Source organism: Carlito syrichta, unplaced genomic scaffold (genome assembly GCF_000164805.1).
Source record: "Carlito syrichta isolate Samal-C Ts95f unplaced genomic scaffold, Tarsius_syrichta-2.0.1 Scaffold304635, whole genome shotgun sequence".
In the NCBI taxonomy this organism is placed as follows: domain Eukaryota; kingdom Metazoa; phylum Chordata; class Mammalia; order Primates; family Tarsiidae; genus Carlito; species Carlito syrichta.
In genome coordinates this window covers 916970-931821 of record NW_007248731.1, presented here as the reverse complement: position 1 = coordinate 931821, position 14852 = coordinate 916970, and the positions used below count along the sequence as shown (strand labels likewise).

Below are 14852 nucleotides of genomic sequence, written 5' to 3'. Positions count from 1 at the left end.
GCCGAGTAAGATAAAGCACCTCCGGAGTTTTGGCAATATCACTGGTGATCCTGGCAAATTTCAGTGGTGTCGAATGAGCAGAAGATAAGGTTTCATTGTGCAGTGGGTGCAAATGTGCAATGAAATAAAGAAATAAGAAGAGCAAATGACAGGCTACTATTAATCAATCTGACTGCGAAAACATGAGTGAGTAGTGTTGAGGAAGGAGTGATGCAGTGTCAAAGGCAGAGACGTATTCCAGAATAGGAGAGACGTCAGCGTATATACTGGGCAAAGCAACATAGCAAAAGAGAAAGGAAAAGAAAGACATAAGAACATGAGGGAAAGTTGGCCAAGGTCCAAGAGAGAATAGCATGTACTCCGGAAGAAAACAGAAGAGGAACAACAGTGGATGGTGACGTCTCAACCCTTGAATATAGAGGACACAAGACAAGAAACTAGGCACACGTAGAAAAATGTACAGGTCTCTCTCCCTGGGTTCACGTCTAGCCTGTGAAGCCTCTGCCTGCTCCTCTCCTATCCCAGCCTCTTTCTGATCCAGGTCTTGCCTGCAAAACATGCATCCAGTAGCCTGATAGCTACAGGAGTCCGATACCATTGATCAGATTGCAGCATTGAACACCCTTGACTTGACTAACTCAGTTCCAGAGAAGTATAGCTCAAGAAAGTCAAAGCAACATATTCAGCGTTTTGTACTTATATTTCTAATTTGTACTTGCAGTGAGAGGAGGAAAACAACTTGGACAAAAAATGGAATCCAAGTTCTGCGAGTCTTCAAAAGTTGCCCCATGAAACTGAGCTGTGGTGGGAGTTGTTTATTGTTCACATGCTGGGTGCATTTGGCTTAATCTTCTAAAATATCTGTGTTGAGAGCATTGGTCCAGGAGACCAGTTCTTCTACTTCCTCTTCCCATGACTCATCGGTGTCATTTTTGTCTGACGAAGTGTCATCCTCCGACTCCTCCTCCGCTTTATACATCGCTGTGATGATATTTAATTTAGTTTTGGACTTCGGAAAAATTTCAGCTGTGGTGGGAATTATGGAAAACAGAAATGTAAAAGACATAGCAGGAAAAACAACAACAGAGAAGTTACCCGCATTTGCAGTGTAATGCCAAAGATCACCTATGTGAGCGCAAGCAGCCTTTTAAAACTTGCTAAATTTCACATTTTACAATTAACTTGATTTGCCATAAAGCATTCTTTCCATTTTGCTCCATCTTTTTATGCTTTGTTAGTTCATTCATTTAATGTACATTTGCCAAGTCCCTGCTAAGTGCCAGTTGATGTGTCAGGGAAAAAGTGCATTGGGAGCACAGGGAGGGAATCACTATGTCTCAGTAAAAACACACTTGAACTTTGAAAGATGAGAGCAGTTTGCTAAACAGAGGAGAGCAAAGAAGGGAGGTCAGAACAGCTTAGATGAAAGAAACAGCACATACTGAGGCACAAAGAGGAATTGACAGGGTTAGAAGTAATTGGCAGAGGGACGCTTTATCCTTTATAGTGTCAGGTGCTGTGCTGAGCATGCTACATGTACATTAATTAATTCAGACACAACCCTAGTGATGGGCAGGAATTATTATCCTTATTTTGCACATGAGGAAACCAAGGCTGAGCAACCTGTAGTAACTTGACCATGGATATCTAGCAACAATAAGACTTCATCCCATATCTGTCTGATCCCAAAACACAATGTGATATACACAGAAAGTTCCACAGAGCTGGAAGGTAGGCTGAGGCCAGATCAGGTAAACCTCATCTGTCATGCAAAGGAATTTCAACTTTATCTTGTAACCCTTGCACACAGTAAAATAAACCGATTATATATTTTTAAAAAGAATATGGCAGCCAGGCTCGGCGGCTCAGCCTGTAATCCCAGCACTTTGGGAGGCTGAGGCGAGTGGATTGCCTGAGCCCGCAGGTTCGAGACCCACCTGGGCAAGTTGGAGAGACCTCATCTCTACAATAAAATAAAAAATTAGCCAGGTGTCGTAGCGCACGCCTGTAGTTCCAGCTATGGAAGGCTGAGGTGGAAGATCGCCAGAGCCCAGCAGGTCAAGGCTGCAGTGGCTAGGAGCATGCTACTGCACTCCAGTCTGGGTGACAGAGTGAGACTCCAGCTCAAAAAAAAAAAAAATAATATGGCCAGGTGCAGTGGTTCATGCCTACAATCCCAGCACTTTGGGAGGCTGACGCGAGAGGATTGCTTGAGCCCAGGAGTTCGAGACCATCCTGGGCAACATAGTGAGACCTCATCTGTACAATAAATAAAATAAAAAATAAAGAATATTGATCTAACCTCTATATTTCTACTCAGCATGGGGACCTTGCTTTCTGGATGAGTTCCTGTTGGTGCTGTTGTGCCCTGTTAGCTTGTAGCTTGCTACATTCTCTTTCATGTTGTTGCTGCCTGATTCACCGCCTATTATGGGTCCTAGGACACATTTTGTTGGCCTCATATGTTTATTTCTCCCCCACACACGTAAAACAGGCCTTGTAATATTTGCTGTCTTCTAGTTATGTTACAGACATGGGCCATAGGTGACTTGTTATCTTTCTTTGGTCTATAGAAAGAAGCACAGATAAGATGTGAGTTTAGACAGCCACCATTATCCTGTGGGTACTCTGAGACCTTTAGTGGTTTTGTTTTAATTTTTGCACTTTTGATACTAATATTTAGCTTTAATTAATTTAAAACTAATTTCTCTCTGTGTCTCGAGAAAATCATCCGCTTTATTTTCTGTGAACATATTATTGATGGACTAACTCCAGTTCTTTCTAACCATGTTCAGGCCTTTCTGACTCCACATGTTTTTGATTACAAGAAGTATAAAGCCAAGTCAAACCAGTTAAAACAATAGGGGAAGGTTTTATCTCACATAGGAGGCAAGCCAGAGCGGAGGGCAGGATTGAATGTTTGTTTCAGTGATTCAACAACGCCATTAAGGACACAGTCTTTTCACTGCTCTGCTTTGCTGTCTTGGGCGTCATCTTCAATCTTCAAGCGAGTAGCAGGACAGCTATGGCCAATGTAGTACTTATATCAGATGTAACATCCAGAGGAAAAAGGGGTGTTCTCTCCATGGTCTCATTTTTTTTTTTTGAGCTGGAGTCTCACTCTGTCGCCCAAGCTGGAGTGCGGTGGCATGCTCACAACCACCCCAGCATCAACCTACTGGGCTCCAGTGATCCTTCCATCTCAGTCTTCCAAGTAGCTGGAACAGGATCTCATTTTTAAGAACGGAAAAAGCATTCCCTGAAGCACCTACTCTATTCCTCCTCCAGCGGGACAGTGTCACGTGTCATCCTAAACTAGTTACTGGGAAGGGAAGGGGGAGTGCCATGATCGCCATCAGTTGCTGGGGTGGAGTGAAAGTTGGAAGTCAATGGCCTTGACTATTTGCCCTCTTATTTCCTGCTCTGTTAAAAAAAAACTCCCCCCAAAATAAACCTGGCTAGATTAGTGAACATAATGCAAAAAATGTAGAAAGGTTTTCTTAGAACATTAAAAATATATATTATTTTGAACTTTTTTCCTCCAAGAAAATCTAAGTATTTTAAATCCCTCTGAGACACCTTGGATTTGGTGGTTGGAATGGATAATAAAGGTGGGGACTTTGTGACTACATTAACAAAATAAGTTATGAAAGCACAAATTCTAACTGCCTTAGACTTTGTACGCCTTTCTTGGGATGGCTCCTACAAACTCTGCCTCTTATGATTTATTTTTTAAATCTTAAAATAATTTAGTTAGTAGAGATATTAAAATCTGTGCTATCCGGTGGATTCTGATTATTGCCAAATGGTTTATTTCTATTCACTCCTATTTTAAGTCTGGGTTCAGTTGGGAAAACAAGTAATTGAAGAGTGAAGGGTTTAACATAGGAATTCGGGATTATCCAGATGTGGGAGGACCTAGGGGAGTGACGGTCTGGAAGGCTACAGCTGGAAATTGGAAAAACAGTCACTACCTACTTTAGCCTGATGCACTCACGAGAATGGAAAGCCAAGAGGACAAGGAGTTGCATGTATTTAGCCACTCAACATGAAGTGTTGAGTTCACTGACATATCTGTGAAGCCACTATGTCTGGGAAATTGGACTTCGTGAAGAGATGTGTGAAACTGCTGTGTGTGGAAACCATCATGCCCGAGATGAACCACTCTTCAAACATAATGGCCTCTTCTTCCCTCCCACCTCCTAAGTCCCAGATGAGTTTTTCCCACTGGCAAACTGTGACTGATAACTCTCTCTGCAAAAGAAGAACACAAAGTTCATTATTTTTCTAATGGAGTCATACTTTCCTTTGAGAGCCTATATAAATTCACTATTGCTACAAAATAAACGGCCACAGAATCTTAGTGACATGCAACCATAAATATTTGTTTAGGTCCCATGCCTGTAGGTCAGTTGGGGGTTGGCTTATTTGGCTGGGAAAAGGCTGGAAAACTTGGCTGGGAAAGCTTGACTCTATGCCTCAAAACTTTCTCTTTGATTGGGGGCTAGTCTGGGCATGCTCTGTGATGATGACAGAAAGGAAAAAGAACAAGCCAAATCACACAAACCTTTTCCAAATCCCCAGGCATATCACACCCACTAATATTCCATTGATGAAAACAAATCACAGGGAAAAGCTCAAAGTCAAGGGGCAAGGAAATACAGTTGCCCATGGTGGTGAAACAATCAAGAATTTCTGAATAGCCATCTAACTTATCACAATCTCTTAAGTATAGTCTCTTCCAAAATAGACATAAAGAATAGCCTATTCCATTATCAACAGACCAAGGCTCAGCACTGGAGAGCTCATAAGTTTCTGGACATTCCTGAAAATGTTCTCTCTTCTAGTTTGTCTCTTTTTCCCACTCATCATGGGCTCTTCTTCTTTTTCAAAATCAGGGGCAGATAAAAGCATGAAATTTTACATTTTCCTACTATTTACTCACTCATCTGTTCATGAGCATCGAATAGCTACTGTGTGCCAAGTACTGTGCTGTAGTGGGTTGGGAACTAAGCCGTCCCTTCCCTCAAGGAGCTCACTCTTTATCAAAGGAGGCCGGCAGCAAAGAGACAATGAGAGCGCTGCATGTGTGGCAAACAGATTTTAGGTGGTCCCTCACGATCTTGATGCTTACACCTTTATGTAAGCCCCTCCCTTTTGAGTGTGAGTGGGATCTGTGACTTTCTTCTAACCAATAAAAGATGACAAAAGTGATGGGACTTCACTCCCATAATCATATTACATTATATAAGAGTCTATCTTGCTATCCGACTGGCTCTAAAGACTCTCTATGCTGGACGAAGTAAGAGGCCGTGTTGGAAACATTCACATGGCAAGGAACTGTGGGCAATCTCCAGCAACACACAGCCAGAAACCAGGGCCCTCAGTCCTAAAGACAGAAGAAAATGAATTCTGTCAACAATTGCACTGAGCTTGGAAGCAGATTCTTCCCCATTCAAGCCTCCAGATGAGAATGCAGCCCAGCTGACACCTTGATCATAATCTTATGAGATCTTAAGCAGAGGATCCAATTAAGCTGTGTCTGAACTCCGGGCCTACAGAAATAGTGAAATAATCCATGTGTGTTGGCTTAAGCCACCAAATGTGTGACAATGTACTATATAGCAATAGAAAATGAACAGAGCATCTTGTGACCATTAAAGAAGTGCTATGAGAACCCACAGAGAAAGTTTCCTAGAGAAGGTAATACCCAAACTGAATCTAAAGGATGCTTAGGTATTAGAAAGCAAAAAATGTGAGAGAAGAGTGTTTGGAGTGGTGGCAGGAGAAAACACAATGTACCTTTCAAATTTTTTTTGAAATGAGGCAGGAAATAAACAATCATGACCCACTCGTTTAGGATGTGAAGGGGACAGTGGTAAGAGATGTCACTGAAAAGACAAAGGCAAGTATTAGAGCATTAAGAACTTTCCATGTCAAAGGGTCTAAATATTATCATAAAGGAAGTGGGAAACAATTAAAGAATCTTAGACCTGGTGAAACATAAGCAGATCTGAGCTATAGAACCAGTGGACATAAATTATTGCAATCTTCGACTCAGTGATCTCTTCCATTGATAAAGATGGTGGGGGTGTTGAAGACAGGAGATTGCAGACAGGAGAAGAGAAGTCATGAAGGAAGCAGGGAGTGAGGCTGAAGAAGGCAGCATTTCCTACCAGTCCTTACTGGTACGCTGAAAACTGGAAGAAGGCAGAGATGAATGGAGGAGACTGAGGCTGACGATCTGGAGAAGGAAACCTGAGTGGCACCACAAAACAAGTAGGAGGAGGAGAAGTAGACACTGAGTCAGGTAAAAGAAACTCAGAGAGGTGGGAGCATGGTCCTTGGAGAATCACTGAAGGAAGGTTACTGCCTGTGCCTGGCAATATGCTGTTATGTTTGATGACAAGGTGACAGGAAAAACAGTCACTAATATTTGGAAGGACTTTCCACTTTACAAAGAAATTTTACATACATGGAGTCATTTAGCCAGAAGAATCCTGTGAGACAGAGCAGGATATTAGAAATTAATATGTATTCAACATCTTCCATGTACGGGGTGAAGAAACAAGTGCAGAGGTTAAGTGACCTTCCTATATAGAGCAGGGATCTGAACCTAACTTCTCTGACCCTAAATGACCCCTCTGTACTAGCTGACTTCCATAATAATTTACCAGCTCTGTCTTCCAGCTCAAGACTCACCCTCTACCTATCCCAACAACGAACAGTGTTTCTTTGAGCAGTTAATTTTTAAAAGAGCACAGAAAACAACGCAACTTCCCTCTTTCTTTTCAGCCATATTGCTTGTGTCTCTGAATCTACAATGAGTTTGTAGGATCAGTTTATAAGCATTGTTTGTTTTGACTGCTGGGTTTTTTTTACATTTTACAACCTATTCTTTTTTTTTTTTGAGTGGGAGTCTCACTCTGTCACCCAGACTGGAGTGCAGTAGTGCGCTGCCGGCCACCGCAGCCTCAACCTGCTGGGCTCCGGCAATCCTGCCACCTCAGCCTTCCGAGTAGCCGGAACTACAGGCGTGCGCTACCACGCCCAGCTAATTTTTGATTTATTGTAGAGACGAGGGTACGCCAAGTTGCCCGGGCGGATCTCGAACCCACGGGCTCAGGCAATCCTCTCGCCTCAGCCTCCCAAAGTGCTGGGATTACAGGCTGAGCCACCAAGTCCGGCCTACAACCTATTCTTAAATTTTCAAATTATTTTAACCTCTTAAAGGGTAGTAAACTTTAATCCTGAATCGTACCCCACATCTTTAAAATAAAATATTAATAAATAAAAATTTTTTTAAAGGTTAGTAAACTTGGAAGTATAATTCAAATTTTTCAAAGTTCCAATTTCTATGTAAGAAATCTAAATTAATTTTGTTAGAAATAATTAAAGCAACATTAAAAGAAGAACACAAGAATTAGTCATATTCAAACTTATTTAAGCTAAACAAAATTTGAATTTGTTATTATGATTAATATTTTAGTTATAAAACAAGGCAAAATAAATAGGCTCAACTCAATTTACTTGGGGTTGGGCAAGGATGAATTCTTTTGATTGAGTGATTGACTTCCTGAGGCATGTTGTTTTCTCTAGCAAACCTAGACTTCACAGCGGCATACCTAGAAAGAGAAAAGGAACAAATGATCTAAACTCCCAAATGCATTTTGGGAAATGTATATTACTTTTGACAAAAATAAGTGAAACAAACGCTTTGACCATGGTACTATTTTGAGTACTGACTAATTTAATGGTAAGGTAAAATTATTTCAACATGTACTTTCTGACAGAATAGTAGATAGAAAAGCAAATATAAGATTAGAATTATAAGAGTAATAAAAATATCATGTAATACAGCAAGATGCTTTCTCAGGCTGTCATAACAAACTACCACAAACTCGGTGACTTAAAATAATAGAAATTTATTCTCTCAAAGTTCTGGACTGGGTGCGGTGGCTCAGCCTGTAATACCAGCACTTTGGGAGGCCGAGGCGAGAGGACTGCCAGAGCCAGGGGGTTCGGGACCAGCCTGGGCAACTTGGTGAGACTTTATCTTTACCAAAAAATCACAAAAACTAGCTGGGTGTGAAGGCGAGCATCTGTAGTTCCAGCTGCTTGGAAGACTGGAGCAGAAGGATCGTCTAAGCCCAGCAGGTCAAGGTTGCAGTGGCCATGAGCATGCCACTGCCCTCCAGCCTGGACAACGAGTGAGACTCCAACTTAAAAAAAATTTTTTTTCTGGAGGATGGATATCTGAAATCAAGATAGCAGCAGGGCCATTCTCCCTCTGAGAACTCTAGGGACCAATCCTCTCTTGTCTTTTCCTAGCTTCTGCTGGCTCCCAGCAGTCCTTGACATTTCATGACTTGTAGCTACATCTTACTCCAACCTCTGCCGCCAATGTCACATGACCTTCTTTCCTGTGTGTATCTCTCTTTTTTTCTTCTAAGAACACCAGTCGTTGAATTTAGAGCCCACTTTAATCCAGTATAGTCTCATCTTAACTAATTACATTTGTGAAGATCCTATTTTGAAATAAGGTCAAATGCTGAGGTCCTGCGGGGAACACATGCTTCAGAGAGACACTATTCAACCCACTACACAAGTGAAACATTCTAACAGAAAGATTCATGACTTATTCTGGATAAAACAACAGGCTTGCAGGAGACATCAATAAACCCAAATTAAGCATCAGAACATTTCTTTGGAGAAGGAGTTTATACGTGAAAATGAAAATTTTTGCAAAGATTTCCTTTGGAAATGACCACATTTGAGGATGTATCATGACAAGAATACTTCTGGTGGAAAATTATTTATTGAGAAAAATAAAGTGGTATGGAGATGTTTTGTCCTACAGGTGTATCTCTCTTACACAATATTACTAAAAAGTTCATTCACTTAATAAATATTCATTAGACACCTACTTTGTGCCACACACTGTTCTAGGAGCTAATGATATAGAAAAAATGAGGGAGACAAAAACTCTGACCCCATAGAGAAGAGACAAAACATGAACAAATATGAAACGCAAGATACATCAGTAGTGATAATGCTATAATGAAAATAAATCCTCCAACAAAATGCAGTGTAGAAGTAGTGAGAGCAGACTTCCTTGCCTTGTTCCTGAAGTTAGGAGCAAAACATTCAGTTTTTTACCATTATGTATGAGGTTGGCTGTAACTATTTCTTAGTATATGTGCTTTCCCAGGTTGAGAAAGTTCTGTCCTATTCTTTTTAAAAAATATTTTATTTTAACAATGTAGAGTATAATCCAGGATTAGGTATACAATACAAGCGGACATCATACAGGTAAAGTCTGGGCCTCCCTTTGATCCACTTTGCCTGGTTTGAGATCAGGTACCCTGATTGATATTGTGTCCCCACCCCCGTCCTATTCTTAAGTCGCTGAGTTGGTGTTTTTTTTAAACCAGGAATGAGTGTTGAATTATTTTTACACCTGCTGAGAGGATCATCACATGGTTCTTCTTTCTTATTCTATTTTATGTTATTTGAATTTTTCAAATGTTAAACCCAGGTTACATTTAGTATAAATCCCACGTGGTCATGATGAATTATCATAATTATTTATATCTATTTATCATAATTAATCATACCAAGTGGGGTTTATACCAGGAATTTAATCTTGATTTAACATTCAGAAAAAATCATACAATATTTTTAAATCTACATTATCTATGTCATACACATACAGATTCAATTTGCTAAAAATTTTGCATCTATAGATGAAGTGTATTGATTTGTAGTTTTCTTTTCATGTCTGTCTTAGCTTTGTTATTGAGGTAATGCTGACTTTATAACATGTGCTGGGAAGTGTTTTCTTCTATTCTATATTCTGAAAGAATTTGCATACATTGGTATTATGTTTTCCTTAAATATGTGGAAAAATTCTCTAGTAAAGCCATCTTGGCTTAGCATTGTCTTTGTGTGAAGGCTTTTAACTATATATCAATTTCTTTACTAAATACAGGCTTTTTCAGGTTACTCATATCTAAGTGAGCCTTGGTAAATGTTGTCTTTCAGGAAATGTGTTCATTTTATCTGTGTGGTTGGATTTATTGATCTAAATAAGTCTTTACTTTAGTTTCAGAGATATATGCACTGGGAAACTTCAGTGGGTATAAAATTCACTAGGTATCTTTACTGGGTATAAAATTCTATGCCTAACAGTTTCTTCTAAGTGCTGTAAAGTTGGCATTTATTATATTTTGGTTTGCAAGATTTCTGACACAAAGTTATTGGTTATTCTTATCTTTGCTCTACCATGAATAACATGTGCGGTCTCTTTTTATCCCTTGCTGCTTTTAAGATTTTTCTCTTTATTTCTGAGTTTCAGCTATTTGATTATGATGTGCCTTGGTTTGGTTTCTCTACATTTCTGTTTCTTGGGATTCACTGAGCTTACTGGTTTGAGTTTGTAGCTTTCCTCAAATTTGGAAAATTTTTAGCCATAGTTATTTCTTTAGATATTTTTTCTGTACCCTCTCCTGGGGCATCTGTTACATGGATCTTACACACTTGATATTGTCCCACATCTCACTGAGGTTCTTTTTAGTCTTTTTTCCTACATTTTCATTTTTAGGAATTTATATTGCTAGACTTCCAAATTCATAGGTCATTCCTTCTTCAGTGTCTAATTTACTGCTCTTCCTATAGGGTATATATTTTTTAAATTTTTGATTATTTTTATTTCTAGATGTTCCACTGGCATTTTGTATGTTCTTCATTTCTTCATCACATTCATATTTTTCTTCAGATACTTGAGTATTTTTTACAAGATGTATAATTGCTGCCTTAAAGTCCATATCTAATTCAATTTCTCTATCATTTATGGATCTATTATTTTTCTATTGGTTATAGGTCATATTTTCCTGTATTACTGGCGATTTTTTTATGGGATATTGGACATTGTGAATTTTATGTTGTTAGGTGCTGAATTTTGTTATATTTCTTTAAACATAGCTGTTTTTTGTTCTGGTATGCAGTTCAATCTTTTGTGAAAATCATTTTGATACCCTCAAGGCTTTTTCTCTCTTTTTTTGGCTTATTATTATTATTACTTTTGGGTCTGGCTCTATCACCCAGGCTGGAGTGCAGTGGTGCAGTCACTGAGTCTTTGCTCACTGCATCCTCGAACTCCTGGCTTCAAATGATCCTCTTGCCTCAGCCTCACGAGAAGGTAGGACTACCAGCAAATGACATCACGCCCAGTTAAGTTTTTCAATCTTTTGTAGAGACAGGTTCTCACTATGTTGCCCAGGCTGGTCGTGATCTCCTGGTCTCAAGCAGTTCTCCCACCTCAGCCTCCCAAATTTCTGGTATTACAGGTGTGAACCACCTTGCCAGTCACGAAGTCTACTTTGAGGTTTATCATAACGGTGGCAGCCTTTATCTGGAGGCTAATAAGGCCTCACTATAAGGCATAGCCCTTCTGAAGTCTAGTCAGTGTCTGTTCAATTATAAGGTCTCTCCACTTTAGCTGGCAGGAGCACAAATAATTTGCAGCTCTATGTGAGTCGTGTGTAAGGTTAAAAACACCATTAGGATTGTATTTTCCTTAGGGCAAGTATGACTTTAGAAAACAACATAACTTGATTTATACTTTTTTTCCTCTGCTGATAAAGTTTTGTCCTCAAAAAATGATATAAGCATTATTTCCTTTTTTTATTAAACCATTTGCCTTTATACAACTAAAAATACAAATGATAAAAACAAAAATGTTCAGTGTCACTAACAAAATGCAAATGGAATGCCTCTGAAGTAAAATGCCATAATTATTAAGGTAAAAAGTAAAAGGAAAAACCCCACTGCTTGCTCATTCTTAAAATCTCCCATAGTTTTGGTGGCACCATCAGATGCAGCATGCGTAACAGGAATAATAAAACTTACTGTATCCTTCCATCAGTCATTTGACTTTTGGTAACATGCTCTAAGGGAACCTCTTGGCTTCCTTCTCACTCCCCTTTTCTTCGGGTAAAACACAATCTAATATGACTCTGGGGAATATGGTCCTTCTCCCTCTCACTCCTGCCCAGATGGAGGGTATGGGCAAGGCCTAAGCTGATCCTATTTCCCTGATGATGGGGAGAGGCACCGAGGGAGAGGGAGAGAGGAGAGAAGGGAGAAAGAGGGGGGGGAGGGAGAGGGAGAGAGAGAGAGAGACCCTTAAAATGTGGGAGAACACCAAAAAAGCAATTACCTTAGGGTAAAAAAAAAAAAACACGTGTTTGTGGCTCACATGAAAAGTCTGTTGAGTGTTGCTGTGAAGGAATCCCTGAGGCTGGGTGAATTATTAGGGAAAAGGTCTATCCAGCTCAGGGTTCTGCTGGCTGAGGGGCTGGGCGTCTGAAGGCCTCAGGCCCTTCCTCTCCTGAAGGAGGCCAAGGGAGAGCCCAGTATGTGGAGACTGGTGGAGAGAGTGGAAGCCAGAGAGGGGAGTGCCAGGCTCCTTTTAACAGCCAGCTCTCTCGGGAACAAACACAGGGAGAACTCCCTCTCCCCCTCACCCCAGGGAGGGCGATAAAGATCTGCCCCCATGACCCCAACGGCCCCCCTGCTGGGTTCTAGCTCCAACATCACCCTGGGAATTGAATTTCAGCATGAGGTTGGAGGGGACGACTTCCAAACTCTAGCACCAGATGTGTCTGTGACTCATATTAAAACTCCTCTTTTTCAGTAGAGAGAAAGCGGGAAAGCAACCTTAAGCTACGGTGTTTACATGGTGGAGTTTTCCACTGGGTTTTGTGCTGCGACCAGAAATTCAGGATAAAGTTCTGAGGCTACATTCTGGGAGAGAAATTGATGAAATGAATTATATCTGTAAGGGGGGACCAATAAAAAGTACGGAATTCATAAAATCAGTTGAAAGAATGGAATGTGTTTATGCTGAAAAAGAGAAGATTTAAGCGTAGGTGGGAGAAAGACATGAGAGCTATTTTCTGAGACTTCAAGGGCAAGTCTGAAAACCAGAAACAGCCTTATTTGTGCTGTTTCCAAAGACCAGTGGCAATACTTTCTCTCCGATCTCCTTTGAGTCCTGCCTTTCACCCGCCCCAAGCCATCCTCCTGTCCTCAGGGTCATGGTGCCTGGCATACTTACAGCAGCTTTGGTCTAAGGGACAAGGTGTGGGGTGTGGCATCTGGCGGACTTGCACTTGAATGTCGTCTCTGTTACTAAGTATTTAACCTTAGGGAATTTTTCTTTCATTTATTTTGAAAACTCTTTTCTGCGCACTTTCTTTGTAAAATAATATCTTGTTTTCTGGACAGTTTTGCAAGCAAACATAAAAGCAATAGTAGGAATTCAATAAGAATCAGTGAAACGAATGAAAAGAACCTGAAATGGTTGACTATTAAAAGGGGTCAGATGTAAACTAGAGGTAAGGAGGACTGAGGTTATTGGAATACTTCTTGAAGTCCAAACAACCTGTCTCTAAAAACATATAAGCAGAGACTAAGCAGCCGCTTGGCTGAAATATTATTATTATTATTATTTGAGTTGGAGTCTCATTCCGTTGCCCAGGCTGGAATGCAGTGGCATGCTCACAGCCACCTCGCCTCGACCTGCTGTGCTCAGGCGATCCTTCTGCCTCAGTCTTCTAAGTAGCTGGAACCACAAGCATATACCACCAAGCCCAGTTAATTTTTAAATTTGTTTATTGTAGAGATGAGGTCTCTCCAAATTGCCCGGGCTGATCTCAAACCCCTGAACTCAGGCAATCACCTCACCTCAGCCTCCCAAAGAACTGGGATTACAGGCATGATCTACCACGCCTGGCCCAGAAATTATTTTCTATAAGGGACTTTTCCCCCTTTGTTTATATTTTTTCCCCACGTCTGTATTTTAAAATATGGGCAATGTCCATTCTAATGCTAATTCTCTCTCTGACCACAAGATGGCATTCAAGATTAATCTTTGGGAAATAAAATAAAGCATTCCTTCAGAAAAATGCATTAAATATATAATTATGTAAACCTATAAAAATAATGTTTAAATTCAATAACCCTGAAAGAATAGCACAAACATCAATTAAAATAATGTACTCAGAATGAACTTTTTTCCATAAAAGTGAAGAAAAGGGAATCAAACATAGGTTTACTAAAAGAAAGATTACGTATGTTTTTGTGAATTAAAACACATGCTCATAAAATCAGGCACCAAAGAAACTTAGAAATAAGATGTATTAACTCCCTAATTTAAAAGACAGGACAACTAAGTCCGAGTACAATTTATAAATAGAAGTTGGTATTTGATATTGCACAGATGTTCTTCTTTTAATATAGAAGGAAAAAGAAACTAACAATGTTTAGTAATAGAATTTGATGCTGACAAAAATTTTTTTTCACAAACACTAGACTTTATTTGTGCTTGCCATTGGGTAGGCAGTATTTTTTATACTTACCTGAACAATTTAAGCTTTTACTAATGAAGTACATATTAATAGACAAGTAGGAAATACTGTGGCTTTAATGCTCAAATAAAATTATTTATCCATGACCTCAGGCACACTGGTAAATCTCTTTGTGCGTCGGTTTCTCTCACTGGTAAACTGGAGATAATATCAATCTCCAATTGTAGAGAATCTCTGTAGAGAGGGATCTTAGGGGTGTCAATCCCAGCTGAAAAAGAGGCTAGAAACCTTGTCTTGAGGCTTTGTCAGCAGGGCTAGCCAAGTGGTCTGACTTGGAGTAGAGGTATACCTCCTTCGTGTAGTAAAGAGAATGTTCTTTTCCGAAGCTCCATGGAATGTTAAACTCCACCAAAGTTGGTAACTTTTATTCAGATAACTGGTTCGCTGCCAAAGCTTAGTATACTAATAGAGATCTTTTTG

At 40.0% G+C, this 14852-nt stretch overlaps 1 protein-coding gene across 1 annotated transcript in view; it reads right to left on the bottom strand.

The window, feature by feature from the left end:
• Positions 1–586: 586 nt before the first annotated feature.
• The window catches only part of UBE2U (ubiquitin conjugating enzyme E2 U (putative)), a 64962-nt gene continuing 50696 nt past the window's right edge, over positions 587–14852 (bottom strand). Inside the window, exons 9-10 of the mRNA XM_008060502.1 lie at positions 7533–7625; positions 587–1040 (exon numbers count right to left, since the gene is read on the bottom strand). Coding sequence (XP_008058693.1) covers positions 845–1040; positions 7533–7625 — 289 coding nt within the window. The 3' untranslated portion in view covers positions 587–844. The remainder of the gene's footprint in view (positions 1041–7532; positions 7626–14852) is intronic.